This window comes from Coregonus clupeaformis, chromosome 40 (assembly GCF_020615455.1).
Source record: "Coregonus clupeaformis isolate EN_2021a chromosome 40, ASM2061545v1, whole genome shotgun sequence".
NCBI classification, from domain to species: Eukaryota; Metazoa; Chordata; class Actinopteri; order Salmoniformes; family Salmonidae; genus Coregonus; species Coregonus clupeaformis.
In genome coordinates, this window is record NC_059231.1 from 3,282,880 (window position 1) to 3,298,161 (window position 15,282).

The following is a 15,282-nucleotide window of genomic DNA, read 5'->3' on the forward strand; positions in this document are numbered from 1 at the left end:
GTGGAATAGTACTTGGAATAGTACATGCACAACATAACAGCATCAGTAAAGTGTCATAATTATGCAATATAGTTAGGCTATATAAATATGAATAAGCATAATATTACACTATTATAACACAGACATAAACAGGGCTATAAACTTAGTAGCATAAACATTAACCTAAAGATTAACCTCTTGTCGGGTGAGAGAGAAACCAATTACTGAGACTGACAAGATAAAGATCTATGGCACCCTCTCACTCCGGCCTGGTGCAAGAGCCTGCCGTGCTGAGGTCTTATCTGATCTGCCCCAGCGCCACAGGGTCATAAATTACTCTGCGCATGTGCGAGCTCCAAGACCAGTCTAGGAGGGTTCTAGAAGCTCGCCCATGGCAGCGCAACAACCACTTTAACGAAGGCCACTATGGAAAGTGCTGCAGTATCATGAGCATATGAAAACTATGTTTAACAATAAAACAATGACACCTATGGCAACGGGCACAATGCTACATACTATAAACAAAATGCCAAGCAGTATTGGCAACTCCAACATTAAAGAATAGTAATAGCGGTCCAATAGAACTTATGGCTGCAAACCTATCAAAGTTACTAAGTAATTTGTGGTAATTACCCATTATTACACAACATGTAAAAATAAACCCAATAAACCGCCCAGCAACCTACATTTCGATGCACGCACCACATTCAGGTGTTCTTGTTACTGTCCACATTAAAAATAGTGTGTCTTCTTTCTTCGGACAACGACAACACTCTGACCTGAGTGGGTGGGTGCAGTGTCCAGATGCGCCTTTCCAAGCACTCTGATTGGTTGGGAATGGCAGGGCTATGATGGGTAATGGATAACTCATGTAGGCTAAACAGACAAACTAACGGGACTCAAGGGAAACTGAAGGTGCTGTGAGGAACATTTAGATAGAGAGGAGGGGAGCAGGACGGCCTTTTTTACACAGCCTGTGACAGGTGAGGGCGCTGGCATAGTGGTGGCAGGAAAATAACCTTAAGATTCTATGTCAAATGTTATTGAAGTGTTGCGGTTGCAGATTCACTTGGCACATCTAAAGCATTTTTGGAGTGTTGCTATAGGCCCCCAAGTGCTAACTGTCAGTATCTAAATAATATGTGTGAAATGCTTCATAGTGTATGTGATGTAAACAGAGAGGTCTACTTTCTTGGGGACCTGAATATTGACTCATTTTCATCAAGCTGTCCGCTCAAGAGGAAGCTTCTCACTGTAACTAGTGCCTGTAATCTGGTTCAGGTTATTAATCAACCTACAAACACTACAGGAACAAGATCATCCACATGTATTGATCACATTTTTACTAATACTGTAGAACTTTGTTCTAAAGCTGTATCCGTACCCATTGGATGCCGTGGCAATATCCAGGAAAGATGCCGTGGCTATATCCAGGAAAGCCAAAGTTCAAGTTTAAAATAGTTCAAAATAGTTTATACAAAAGATTTAGCTGTGCCTCTTATGTGGATGATGTTAAAAATATTTGTTGGGTCTGATGTGTTTAATAAGGAGCATCCTGCACTTGACGAATTTATGAAATTGCTTCTTCCAATTATTGATAAACATGCACCTGTTAAGAAACTCCATGGATTGATGAGGAATTGAAAAACTGTATGGTTGAAAGAGATGGTGCGGGTTTCTTCTTTTTTTTCTCACCTTATTCAACTCTTACCATGCACCTTCTAAAAAGATAGCTCAGATGTACGAGTGCCTTTTGAATTTTCAAAGAGATGGGACAAAAGGAGTGGCTAATAAGTCTGGCTGCACATCTTACTGGCTGACTTACTGCAAATTGAGAAATTATGTGACTAAACTCAACAAAAAGAAGAAGAAACTGTATTATGAAGCCAAGATCAATGATATAAAGAATGATGGAAAATACGGTTGGAATACTTTAAATGAAATTATGGGCAGAAAGACTAATTAAACTCCATCTTTCATCGAATCAGATGGCTTATTCATCACAAAACCATTTGATGTTGCCAATTATTTTAATGATTACTTCATTGGCAAAGTGGGCAAACTTAGGCTGGAAATGCCAACAATGAACAGTGAGCCATCGTACTCATGCGTAAAAAAACAAATAATGAAAGAAAAGCATTGCAAGTTTGAATTCTGTAAAGTTAGTGTGGAGAGGTGGAAAGATTATTGTTATCGATCAATAATGACAAACCTCCTGCATTGACAACTTAGATGGAAAGCTACTGAGGATGGTAGTTGACTCTATAGCCACTCCTATCTTTCATATCTTTAATCTGAGCCTAGAGAAAAGGGTTTTTTTCCTCAGGCCTGGAGGGAAGCCAAAGTCATTCCGCAACCCAAGAGTGGTAAAGAGGCCTTTATTGGTTCTAACAGCAGACCTACCATCTTGCTGCCAGCAAACTGTTGGAAAAAATGGTGTTTGATCAAATACAATGTTTCTTCTCTGTAAACAAATTAACTACAGACTTTCAGCAAACTTATAGAGAAGGGCACTCAACATGTACTGCACTGACACAAATGACTGATGATTGGTTGAAAGAAATTGATAATAAGAAGATTGTGGGAGCTGTACTGTTAGATTTCAGTACAGCCTTTGATATTATTGACCATAATCTGTTGTTGAAAAAACATATGTGTTATGGCTTTTCAATCTCTGCCATATCATGTATTCAGAGATATCTATCTAATAGAACTCAGAGGGTTTTCTTTAATGGAAGCTTCTCTAATGTCAAACATGTAAAATGTGGTGTACCGCAGGGCAGCTCTCTAGGCCCTCTACGGTTCTCTATTTTTACCAATGACCTGCCACTGGCATTAAACAAAGCATGTGTGTCCATGTATGCTGATGATTCAACCATATGTAACTAGTTTCAGGAAACTAGGCATATGTCACGCGTCACTACTTCACAGGAGAATTTGAACGTACATTAGATTTTTTTACCAAAATGCGTGTTTTGGCAGAAATACCTTCTGGAACATGTGAACTTTCATGTGCCTTAATAACAAACTTGTATGCCATCTGTAAATACAAATTAAATTGTTAAATTACGAGCCTTGTTGGTTTAGCCACGGAAAAAGACCGGAACCTTCCCACTAGCCATGATTGTCTGAGATAATGGATGGGCTGGACATGCCGAGAGAGGAGTTTGGATTGGTCTACCACGTAGCATGCTTCTGTCTATAACATGAGCTGCTTAGTATGTGTAGGTAATTCTTTCTAAAGCAGCTTTTTTTTAAAAAGATATCACGAAGAACTGCACAAGTGTTGCTAAGGCTCTCCACTTTCTGGAGGACGAGTTTTGAAATAAGTGGAATGCCCGAGGGAGTCGAAAAGAGAACATAGAAGGCTGTTGTATAAAATACCTGTCTCCAGATTACATCTTCAAACTAAGGGTAACCATGGCATCCGTGACAGAGAGGGAGAAGCGTTCATCCATGTATACGGGTAAGAGAGTCTAGCTAGCTACATTTTCAGATAATATACAGTACCAGTCAAAAGTTTGGACACACGTGGACCATACTTTTTACTGGCTAGATCAGAATATGAGCTTTCCAAAGTGGTTCAGTAATTGGGTTTCTCAAGAGACTCCATAGGCCAGCATAGCTGACCTAAGTTGTAAATATACACTACCGGTCAAAAGTTTTAGAACACATTCAAGGGTTTTTCTTTATTTTACTATTTTCTACATTGTAGAATAATAGTGAAGACATCAAACTATGAAATAACACATGGAATCATGTAGTAACCAAAAAAGTGTATTTGAGATTCTTCAAAGTAGCCACCCTTTGCCTTGATGACAGCTTTGCACACTCTTGGCATTGTTTCAAAAAACAGATAAAGCAGCACCTCACGGCACAACGCCTCTCACCTATTTGACCTAGATAGTTTGTGTGTATGTATTGATATGTAGGATACGTGTGCCTTTTTAAATTTAAAGTAGTTATGTCCTTGAGCTGTTCTTGTCTATTAATGTTCTTTATTATGTCATGTTTCATGTTTTATGTGGATCCCAGGAAGAGTAGCTACTGATTTCGCAACAGCTAATGGGAGACCTAATAAAACACAAAAAATACCTCTCCTTCAACGTCAACAAAACGAAGGAGCTGATTGTGGAACCAGCAGAGGGTGCATGCCCCCATCCCCATCGATGGGACTGCAGTGGAGAGGGTGAAAAGGTTCAAGATCCTCGGCGTGCACATCACTGACAACCTGAAATGGTCCATCCACACAGACAGTGTGGTGAAGAAGGCGCAACAGCACCTCTTCAATCTCAGGAGGATGAAGAAATTCGGCTTGGCCCCTAAGACCCTCACGAACTTGAGAGCATCCCGTCGGGCTGTATCACCGTCTGGTACGGCAACTGCACCGTCCGCAACTGGAGGGCTCCTTATGATGTAGCATGAGAAAGCCATCTTTCATACAGCAGGACAGAAAGAGTTTCCCCGTGCCAATATAAGGACCATGTTTTGTTTGTCCAATTACAGTGATCTGTGTTTTTTGGTATTATTCTTTCTTTCTTTATAATTATAATAAATATGCCATTTAGCAGACACTTTTATCCAAAGCGACTTACAGTCATGCGTGCATAATTATTTATTTGTTTGTGTACTGGTGGTCCCGGGGTTCGAACCCACTACCTTGGCGTTACAAGCGCCGTGCTCTACCAGCTGAGCTACAGAGGACCACAGAAGTGGTTTCATAATAAACTTGTTTATTGTCTGCGGTGACACTGTATTCACCTCAGAGAGATCTGACTACATACATTTTTCATAAATGATGAACCTATAGTTGGGTCTCCCCGAGCGATGAGAGAACTAGCTAGATGGAGTTTAACTCCCCATGCGATGGCACATAAACAATGTTCAATAGAACATATACAGCAGGGAATATACAAATGCTATATAGACAAACAACTGGTATTAAATTGGTTGTGCTTGAGATGCCTGCTTAGTGAAATGTGCAAAATATCTGTAACTGAATGTTTCCAACACATTGCAAGTCAATTTTGGAAAGGCTCACCCCACGTGTTGAAGAGGCGGGACTTCCTGCAGCTGTATACTACTTCCTGTTGACACTGCTCTGACCTGGCCACGAGGGACATCAGTTGTTCAGGTGAGGCGCTGTAGTTAAACTTCATAACGTAGGGCTTCTGTAGTGTAGAACCCTGGACCCTGACTGGATCTGTGCTGTTGTGGGTCACTACTGTCCACACCTTGTTCTCTACAACACAACATGGAACAGATAAGAAACAGGTTTTAGTTTTTAGTTTATTTGAACACTTGGATGTAAAAAGGCACAGAGTCAGAATCTGAAAGCACAGTACTGATTACACACTGCGTTTCATAAAATTTAGACATTTCGAGGAGTGATTTGAATATGATTATTCATGATCCTGTACCTAGCTGGGAGGTAGTTACATATTTGACAGTCCCCTTAATTACCAGTCAGTATCGGTCAACCTCGCTAGAGTGCATTGGGATTTTACGGATATGAAGCAGCCTAATGTGGCTGCTTCCCATATAAAGGAATAAAGGGAAAAGGAAAATTCATTTAATCCAGAATGTTCTGACCTTAAATAAAGCCCCTGAATACTATAGGATGAAGATCAATGAGATATACTGAGATTGATCTGAATTATCACAATACTGTTGGATTATTATCAACGGCAATCCGATTTAAAATATAATTCTGGCTGTAAACCTAGATTAGTCTGACAACAAGATCATAAAGGCCATCAGTGTAAATGTGTATGTAGGGTAGAGGGCCAGGGTGGCAGCTCACCTGTCATGTTGCAGTAGACCTGTGTGGGCGCCAGAGGACCACTGCCATCTGGATCAATGGAGAAGTAGCCTGAGGAGCTGCCAGTCAGCCGGTAGGCCTCACATGATGCCTCATAGATGGCTACAGAGGAACACAGGGATACATGATGCCTCATTGATGGCTACAGAGGAACACAGGGATACATGATGCCTCATTGATGGCTACAGAGGAACACAGGGATACATCATGCCTCATAGATGGCTACAGAGGAACACAGGGATACATGATGCCTCATAGATGGCTACAGAGGAACACAGGGATACATCATGCCTCATAGATGGCTACAGAGGAATGCAGGGATACATAACGGGGTGGTCTATATTGACAACAGGGTGGAGTATATTGATAATGGGGTGGTGTATATTGATAATGGGGTGGTTTATATTGATAATGGGGTGGTGTATATTGATAATGGGGTGGTCTATATTGATAATGGGGTGGTGTATATTGATAATGGGGTGGTGTATATTGATAACGGGGTGGTCTATATTGACAACAGGGTGGAGTATATTGATAATGGGGTGGTGCATATTGATAACGGGGTGGTCTATATTGACAACAGGGTGGAGTATATTGATAATGGGGTGGTGTATATTGATAACGGGGTGGTCTATATTGATAACGGGATGGTCTATATTGATAACGGGGTGGTGTATATTGATAACGGGGTGGTCTATATTGACAACAGGGTGGAGTATATTGATAATGGGGTGGTGTATATTGATAACAGGGTGGTCTATATTGATAATGGGGTGGTCTATATTGATAACGGGGTGGTGTATATTGATAATGGGATGGTGTATATTGATAACGGGGTGGTCTATATTGACAACAGGGTGGAGTATATTGATAATGGGGTGGTGTATATTGATAACGGGGTGTTCTATATTGACAACAGGGTGGAGTATATTGATAATGGGGTGGTCTATATTGATAACGGGGTGGTCTATATTCGTATTTCCATTTCAAATGTGTTGCATATCATCAAACACCCTCGAAGTATGCAAAACGATCTATGGCTAAGCATTACAACAACATATTAGATATGGAAATAGTGAGAATAAATTGTTTATTTACACAATAAAACAAAATGGGTATAGTGCAGGGTTGGGGTCAATTCCATTTCAATTCCAGTCAGAAAGTATACAAAATTCCAATTCCAAATCTTGAAAAGCATTGAAGAGAATTGGAATGGGAATTTCAGTGTACTTCTTGAATTGACTGAAGAGCAGGCGGTGACTCACAGTTGTGGCAGGTGGCTCCGGTGTATCCTGTCCCAGAGCAGTCGCAGTAGAAGCTGCTCCAGGACTGGGAACACTGCCCTCCATGTTCACAGAAGTTGGGCAGACATCTGGAGAGACACGGAAGATCAGACAGTGGGAAGGAGTACAAGTAACCTGGTACCAGAGAGGCAAAGCCATGGAGACAGCAATGCTAAAACAATGTGGTTGCTCCCACTCTCTGACTGAACTGAACTAGCTGGAGTTTAATGGTTATGATGACACTACAACATATACTGGACTGACAATGGCAGGTGTTTTGATATCTGTGACAACTACTTAACAGCAAAACGGCTGTAAAACAGAGAATTGAAATTATTCATGACACAGTCTAATCTCACAGGGAGCGGTTTAATGATCAGAGCATCTGCATACAAAACTCTCTAGTGTCGGAAGATTTTACCAAACAGAATATTGAGTTTTCTAATGTTCGGATTTTCATAACATTTTGGTTATCTTCCTTTTTGGTTGGGGCTCAAATTCAATTGACCCGCCAAACTGATTTCAGAGTAAGGCAGGTGTTTGTGCAGGCATTAGTTTGTGAACAAAGTTACTGCATAAACATGCATGGTTAACGTAGGTGTCCCAACCCAACCCCCTCTCCTCACCCCTCTCCCTCTCTATAATAACATTTTTGCAAATTTTCTGAGGTCTCCGTAAATGTTAACAATATGCAGAAACATTCCCAGTGAAATGTCTGATTGGCTATGGAAAGACACTTCGATTAATAGTTCCTTACTCATGCACCTCGAACTTCCAAAATTACCAGATTTTTAAAGCTTGCATTTAGTGTATTATTTAATTCAGCTTTAATTGTGAATCCTGTCCCAGGGGAGCTCTGGTTTAGTGGGTGTTGTGCATACAACACAGCCATTTCAAATACCATTTACCTATTTAGCTCTACAAAGGGAGTCAACTGTTCTCCGGATAACGTTCAAGTGATGGTTTAATTATTGCTGTGCTATTTTTATTCATGCACATAGAAGAGGCTTTCGTGGACCATATAATGATGCTGCTCAACTTGCAGAACTGTTTCTCAGCAATAAATCGGTCAGTGAAGTTTTAGTGGTCGGAGTGAATGGCGACGAAAGCTCTTCAACAAAAGGAACAATAATCTCAGAGCTTTTTGTGTTACGTAATTAGTTCCCTCGCTGACAAAGAAATGAATTGCTTTTGTATAATGTATGTCACAAGCCAAAGTGCTGAGTTGGGTTGGGCATGGCTCTATTGAACAGTCAAGAGGGACCCTTGGCCTCTCCGAGGTGGCACACGAAAGCTGCGGTCTGACAGTGAACCTGCACGGGCTGTTAGGGGACAATCACCCTAAGCCTGGCAGGGTCCTGGAGGATGACAGCTGCTCATTAAAGTGTATTACTATTTTAGAAAGTAGAACATGGCTAATAAAACAGGAAAAGCTCAATAGAAGACCAAGTATACAGATTTGGACGAGATTATTGCAGAAATCGATTGGGAAAGTGACATAGAAGTTGATGAGGACTCAGTTAGTGATTACACTGTAGACTCGCACTGATTTCTATTGGATAGGAAAGATGTAACTTACTTAAAAATAAAAGTAAAATACTTTCTTCTCATGCAGTTGTTTAAATGTTTGCATATTATTCATTTGATATATTTTTATTTGATTGCTATATACAGTGGGGAGAACAAGTATTTGATACACTGCCGATTTTGCGGGTTTTCCTACTTACAAAGCATGTAGAGGTCTGTAATTTGTATCATAGGTACATTTCAACTGTGAGAGACGGAATCTAAAACAAAAATCCAGAAAATCACATTGTATGATTTTTAAGTAATTAATTTGCATTTTATTGCATGACATTAGTATTTGATACATCAGAAAAGCAGAACTTAATATTTGGTACAGAAACCTTTGTTTGCAATTACAGAGATCATACGTTTCCTGTAGGTCTTGACCAGGTTTGCACACACTGCAGCAGGGATTTTGGCCCACTCCTCCATACAGACTTTCTCCAGATCCTTCAGGTTTCGGGGCTGTCGCTGGGCAATACGGACTTTCAGCTCCCTCCAAAGATTTTCTATTGGGTTCAGGTCTGGAGACTGTCTAGGCCACTCCAGGACCTTGAGATGCTTCTTACGGAGCCACTCCTTAGTTGCCCTGGCTGTGTGTTTTGGGTCGTTGTCATGCTGGAAGACCCAGCCACGACCCATCTTCAATGCTCTTACTGAGGGAAGGAGGTTGTTGGCCAAGATCTCGCAATACATGGCCCCATCCATCCTCCCCTCAATACGGTGCAGTCGTCCTGTCCTGTCCCCTTTGCAGAAAAGCATCCCCAAAGAATGATGTTTCCACCTCCTTGCTTCACGGTTGGGATGGTGTTCTTGGGGTTGTACTCATCCTTCTTCTTCCTCCAAACACGGCGAGTGGAGTTTAGACCAAAAAGCTCTATTTTTGTCTCATCAGACCACATGACCTTCTCCCATTCCTCCTCTGGATCATCCAGATGGTCATTGGCAAACTTCAGACGGGCCTGGACATGCGCTGGCTTGAGCAGGGGGACCTTGCGTGCGCTGCAGGATTTTAATCCATGACGGCGTAGTGTGTTACTAATGGTTTTCTTTGAGACTGTGGTCCCAGCTCTCTTCAGGTCATTGACCAGGTCCTGCTGTGTAGTTCTGGGCTGATCCCTCACCTTCCTCATGATCATTGATGCCCCACGAGGTGAGATCTTGCATGGAGCCCCAGACCGAGGGTGATTGACCGTCATCTTGAACTTCTTCCATTTTCTAATAATTGCGCCAACAGTTGTTGCCGTCTCACCATGCTGCTTGCCTATTGTCCTGTAGCCCATCCCAGCCTTGTGCAGGTCTACAATTTTATCCCTGATGTCCTTACACAACTCTCTGGTCTTGGCCATTGTGGAGAGGTTGGAGTCTGTTTGATTGAGTGTGTGGACAGGTGTCTTTTATACAGGTAACGAGTTCAAACAGGTGCAGTTAATACAGGTAATGAGTGGAGAACAGGAGGGCTTCTTAAAGAAAAACTAACAGGTCTGTGAGAGCTGGAATTCTTAATGGTTGGTAGGTGATCAAATACTTATGTCATGCAATAAAATGCAAATTAATTACTTAAAAATCATACAACGTGATTTTCTGGATTTTTGGCTCACACCCCTGCTAAAATAATTGATGCAGGCTCACCCCCTGCTAAAATAAAGGGTCAATAAAATAAGTAAATAGTAAACTTGAGTTCTTACTGATTTTTTTAAATATTCTATAGTGCTACAGACTCAGTCAACATAAAATACACAATGGCTATGCTAATACATTTTAGGTCTGTATAAATACACTGCTCAAAAAAATAAAGGGAACACTTAAACAACACAATGTAACTCCAAGTCAATCACACTTCTGTGAAATCAAACTGTCCACTTAGGAAGCAACACTGATTGACAATACATTTCACATGCTGTTGTGCAAATGGAATAGACAACTGGTGGAAATTATAGGCAATTAGCAAGACACCCCCAATAAAGGACTGGTTTTGCAGGTGGTGACCACAGACCACTTCTCAGTTCCTATGCTTCCTGGCTGATGTTTTGGTCACTTTTGAATGCTGGCGGTGCTTTCACTCTAGTAGTAGCATGAGACGGAGTCTACAACCCACACAAGTGGCTCAGGTAGTACAGCTCATCCAGGATGGCACATCAATGCAAGCTGTGGCAAGAAGGTTTGCTGTGTCTGTCAGCGTAGTGTCCAGAGCATGGAGGCACTACCAGGAGACAGGCCAGTACATCAGGAGACGTGGAGGAGGCCGTAGGAGGGCAACAACCCAGCAGCAGGACTGCTACCTCCGCCTTTGTGCAAGGAGGAGCAGAAGGAGCACTGCCAGAGCCCTGCAAAATGACCTCCAGCAGGCCACAAATGTGCATGTGTCTGCTCAAACGGTCAGAAACAGACTCCATGGGGGTGGTATGAGGGCCCGGCGTCCACAGGTGGGGGTTGTGCTTACAGCCCAACACCGTGCAGGACGTTTGGCATTTGCCAGAGAACACCAAGATTGGCAAATTTGCCACTGGCGCCCTGTGCTCTTCACAGATGAAAGCAGGTTCACACTGAGCACGTGACAGACGTGACAGAGTCTGGAGACGCCGTGGAGAACGTTCTGCTGCCTGCAACATCCTCCAGCATGACCGGTTTGGCGGTGGGTCAGTCATGGTGTGGGGTGGCATTTCTTTGGGGGGCCGCACAGCCCTCCATGTGCTTGCCAGAGGTAGCCTGACTGCCATTAGGTACCGAGATGAGATCCTCAGACCCCTTGTGAGACCATATGCTGGTGCGGTTGGCCCTGGGTTCCTCCTAATGCAAGACAATGCTAGACCTCATGTGGCTGGAGTGTGTCAGCAGTTCCTGCAAGAGGAAGGCATTGATGCTATGGACTGGCCCGCCCGTTCCCCAGACCTGAATCCAAATGAGCACATCTGGGACATCATGTCTCGCTCCATCCACCAACGCCACGTTGCACCACAGACTGTCCAGGAGTTGGCGGATGCTTTAGTCCAAGTCTGGGAGGAGATCCCTCAGGAGACCATCCGCCACCTCATCAGGAGCATGCCCAGGCGTTGTAGGGAGGTCATACAGGCACGTGGAGGCCACACACACTACTGAGCCTCATTTTGACTTGTTTTAAGGACATTACATCAAAGTTGGATCAGCCTGTAGTGTGGTTTTCCACTTAAATTTTGAGGGTGACTCCAAATCCAGACCTCCATGGGTTGATACATTTTATTTCCATTGATAATGTTTGTGTGATTTTGTTGTCAGCACATTCAGCTATGTAAAGAAAAAAGTATTTAATAAGATTATTTCATTCATTCAGATCTAGGATGTGTTATTTTAGTGTTCCCTTTATTTTTTTGAGCAGTGTACATTGTAGGTCTGCCCTATTTACTATTGGTAAATATATGTCATTATAGTGATTGTGTTCCCCAAACTCTAATATATGTTTATAGATATGTGTTGTTTATTTGATGTATTGATGCATGGCTCATCCGTAAAAGTATTGATGCAGGGCTCACCCCTGCTAAAATAAAGGTTTAAAAAAATAAGTAATAGAAAACTTGAGTTCTTACTGAACTTTTTACATCTTCTATACTGCTAGACACTGACTCTGAGCCAACACCAAAGAGACCACATTCAAGTCCTCCAGTAGAAACTGGTTCTTTCAGTCAGACCCCTGCTACTGTCTCTGGCTCCACACCCACCCCGCCCGGCCATCTAGATGTGTGAAGGTTAGTGTCTTATGTAGGGAAGCTAATGATCCATCATGTATGACATTCCTGGGAGTGTATAAACTTGTATTTTTTATTACCATATCATTTTTGTATGTTCTCTATAGTTATAGTATGTACTTGAAAATGTATCAATTGACCAATTCGGCCACTTGGGTGCATTTGGGCAAACTCGTGAGGGACACCTGGGTGATTTCATACTAAATGTTATGTAGCGCCCTCATTCTTGAAGGTATCAGTCTGAAACTTTGCACATACACTGCATCTAATTTACTTCCAGCTTCCTATCTGAATGTATGGCTTTTCTTTTTCATGTCAAAGATGATGCAACAAAAATAAAAATATAAAATGTATTTTTTGTGGTTTATTTGATATTTTACCAGATTCTATTGTGTTATGTTCTCCTACATTAATTTCACATTTCCACAAACGTCAAAGTGTTTCCTTTCAAATGGTACCAAGAATATGCATGTCCTTGCTTCAGGTCCTGAGCTACAGGACGTTAGATTTGGGTTTGTCATTTTAGGAGGAAATTGAAAAGAAGGGTGCGATCCTTAATAAGCGGTTAAAGCTGGAGAATTGGTGATGGAGAGATATGGAGTGCTAGCCATACTATGTTATACTATGAATAAACAGGCAGTGTGTTGAGCAGCAGGAAGGAGCAATCAACAATGTTTTGAAACATTGTGAAAAGGTATAGAACGATAGAAAGAACAACTCCCAGGATATTTGAGTGATCTTGTTTGATTGCAGTGATTTGTCCACTACTGCAGAGGTTACACAGTTATAAGTAGGTAAGCATTATGGAAAAGGTTAATGATGGAAGTGGAAACCTGTATTTGATTGTGTTGATTACTGGAACCCAACAATATAAATCACCAGGTCCCCAAAAACACTCCATGTGGCAGATCTTGAAATAGTGACTAAACTACTTACAGTATTGTTCTGCATGTAGACATCAGATTATTCATGTGGTGCTGTAACTAATGTATTGGGTCCTAGTTTCCACATACTGTAATTGACAGAATCTATACATTTTTTTTGCTTACTGTTTCTCATGCTGCACTCTTAGAAAACAGGGTTTGAATAGGGTTCTTCTGCCGTCCCCATAGGATAACCCTTTTTGGTTCCAGGTAGAACTATTTTGGGTTCCATGTAGAACCCTATGTGGAAAAGGTTTTACATGGAACCCAAAATAGTTCTACCTGGAAACAAAATGGTTCTACGTGGAACCAAACAGGGTTCTTCACCGGGTTCTCCTATGGGGACAGCTGAAGAACCATTTTAGGTTGTAGATAGCACCTTTTTTTGTAAGAGTGTGGGTTCCCAATTAACACGTGGTGTGAGGTGTCAAAACATGAGATATTTTGCACTAGCCACTTTTGGAAACACAAAAGAAAAAAAAGCTCCTCTCCTCATCATGCTTCTCAGTCTTAGGTTAACTGGCTCCTGGGTTCCATGGCAACCCAGTAAAAATTGTGGTCACACTTTATTTGTATAGTCCGGAATGTTCATCTGTAGATGATCTAAAACTGCATTTGATTGTAACTTCCATCAATGTAATTGTCTGCATCACTTCCAATCCCCCATTTTTATATATACAGTGGGGAGAACAAGTATTTGATACACTGCCGAATTTGCAGGTTTTCCTACTTACAAAGCATGTAGAGGTCTTAAATTTTTTATCATAGGTACACTTCAACTGTGAGAGACGGAATCTAAAACAAAAATCCAGAAAATCACATTGTATGATTTTTAAGTAATTAATTTGCATTTTATTGCATGACATAAGTATTTGATCACCTACCAGCCAGTAAGAATTCCGGCTCTCACAGACCTGTTAGTTTTTCTTTAAGAAGCCCTCCTGTTCTCCACTCATTACCTGTATTAACTGCACCTGTTTGAACTCGTTACCTGTATAAAAGACACCCGTCCACACACTCAATCAAACAGACTCCAACCTCTCCACAATGGCCAAGACCAGAGAGCTGTGTAAGGACATCAGGGATAAAATGGTAGACCTGCACAAGGCTGGGATGGGCTACAGGACAATAGGCAAGAAGCTTGGTGAGAAGGTAACAATTGTTGGCGCAATTATTAGAAAATGGAAGAAGTTCAAGACGGTCAATCACCCTCGGTCTGGGGCTCCATGCAAGATCTCACCTCGTGGGGCATCAATGATCATGAGGAAGGTGAGGGATCAGTCCAGAACTACACGGCAGGACCTGGTCAATGACCTGAAGAGAGCTGGGACCACAGTCTCAAAGAAAACCATTAAAATCCTGCAGCACACGCAAGGTCCCCCTGCTCATGCCAGCGCATGTCCAGGCCCGTCTGAAGTTTGCCAATGACCATCTGGATGATCCAGAGGAGGAATGGGAGAAGGTAATGTGGTCTGATGAGACAAAAATAGAGCTTTTTGGTCTAAACTCCACTCGCCGTGTTTGGAGGAAGAAGAAGGATGAGTACAACCCCAAGAACACCATCCCAACCGTGAAGCATGGAGGTGGAAACATCATTCTTTGGGGTTGCTTTTCTGCAAAGGGGACAGGACGACTGCACCGTATTGAGGGGAGGATGGATGGGGCCATGTATCGCGAGATCTTGGCCAACAACCTCCTTCCCTCAGTAAGAGCATGGAAGATGGGTCGTGGCTGGGTCTTCCAGCATGACAACGACCCAAAACACACAGCCAGGGCAACTAAGGAGATGCTCCGTAAGAAGCATCTCAAGGACCTGGAGTGGCCTAGCCAGTCTCCAGACCTGAACCCATTAGAACATCTTTGGAGGGAGCTGAAAGTCCGTATTGCCCCGACAGCCCCGAAACCTGAAGGATCTGGAGAAGGTCTGTATGGAGGAGTGGGACAAAATCCCTGCTGCAGTGTGTGCAAACCTGGTCAAGACCTACAGG

General features: G+C 42.2%; 1 protein-coding gene across 1 annotated transcript in view; it reads right to left on the reverse strand.

Annotated features, from left to right (window-relative positions):
• Positions 1–15,282, reverse strand: part of LOC121555203 (contactin-associated protein-like 5) — a 133,656-nt gene that overhangs the window by 29,678 nt on the left and 88,696 nt on the right. Inside the window, 3 exon segments of the mRNA XM_045212054.1 lie at positions 5,021–5,221; positions 5,783–5,902; positions 7,066–7,172. Of these exon segments, the coding sequence (XP_045067989.1) occupies positions 5,021–5,221; positions 5,783–5,902; positions 7,066–7,172 (428 nt within the window).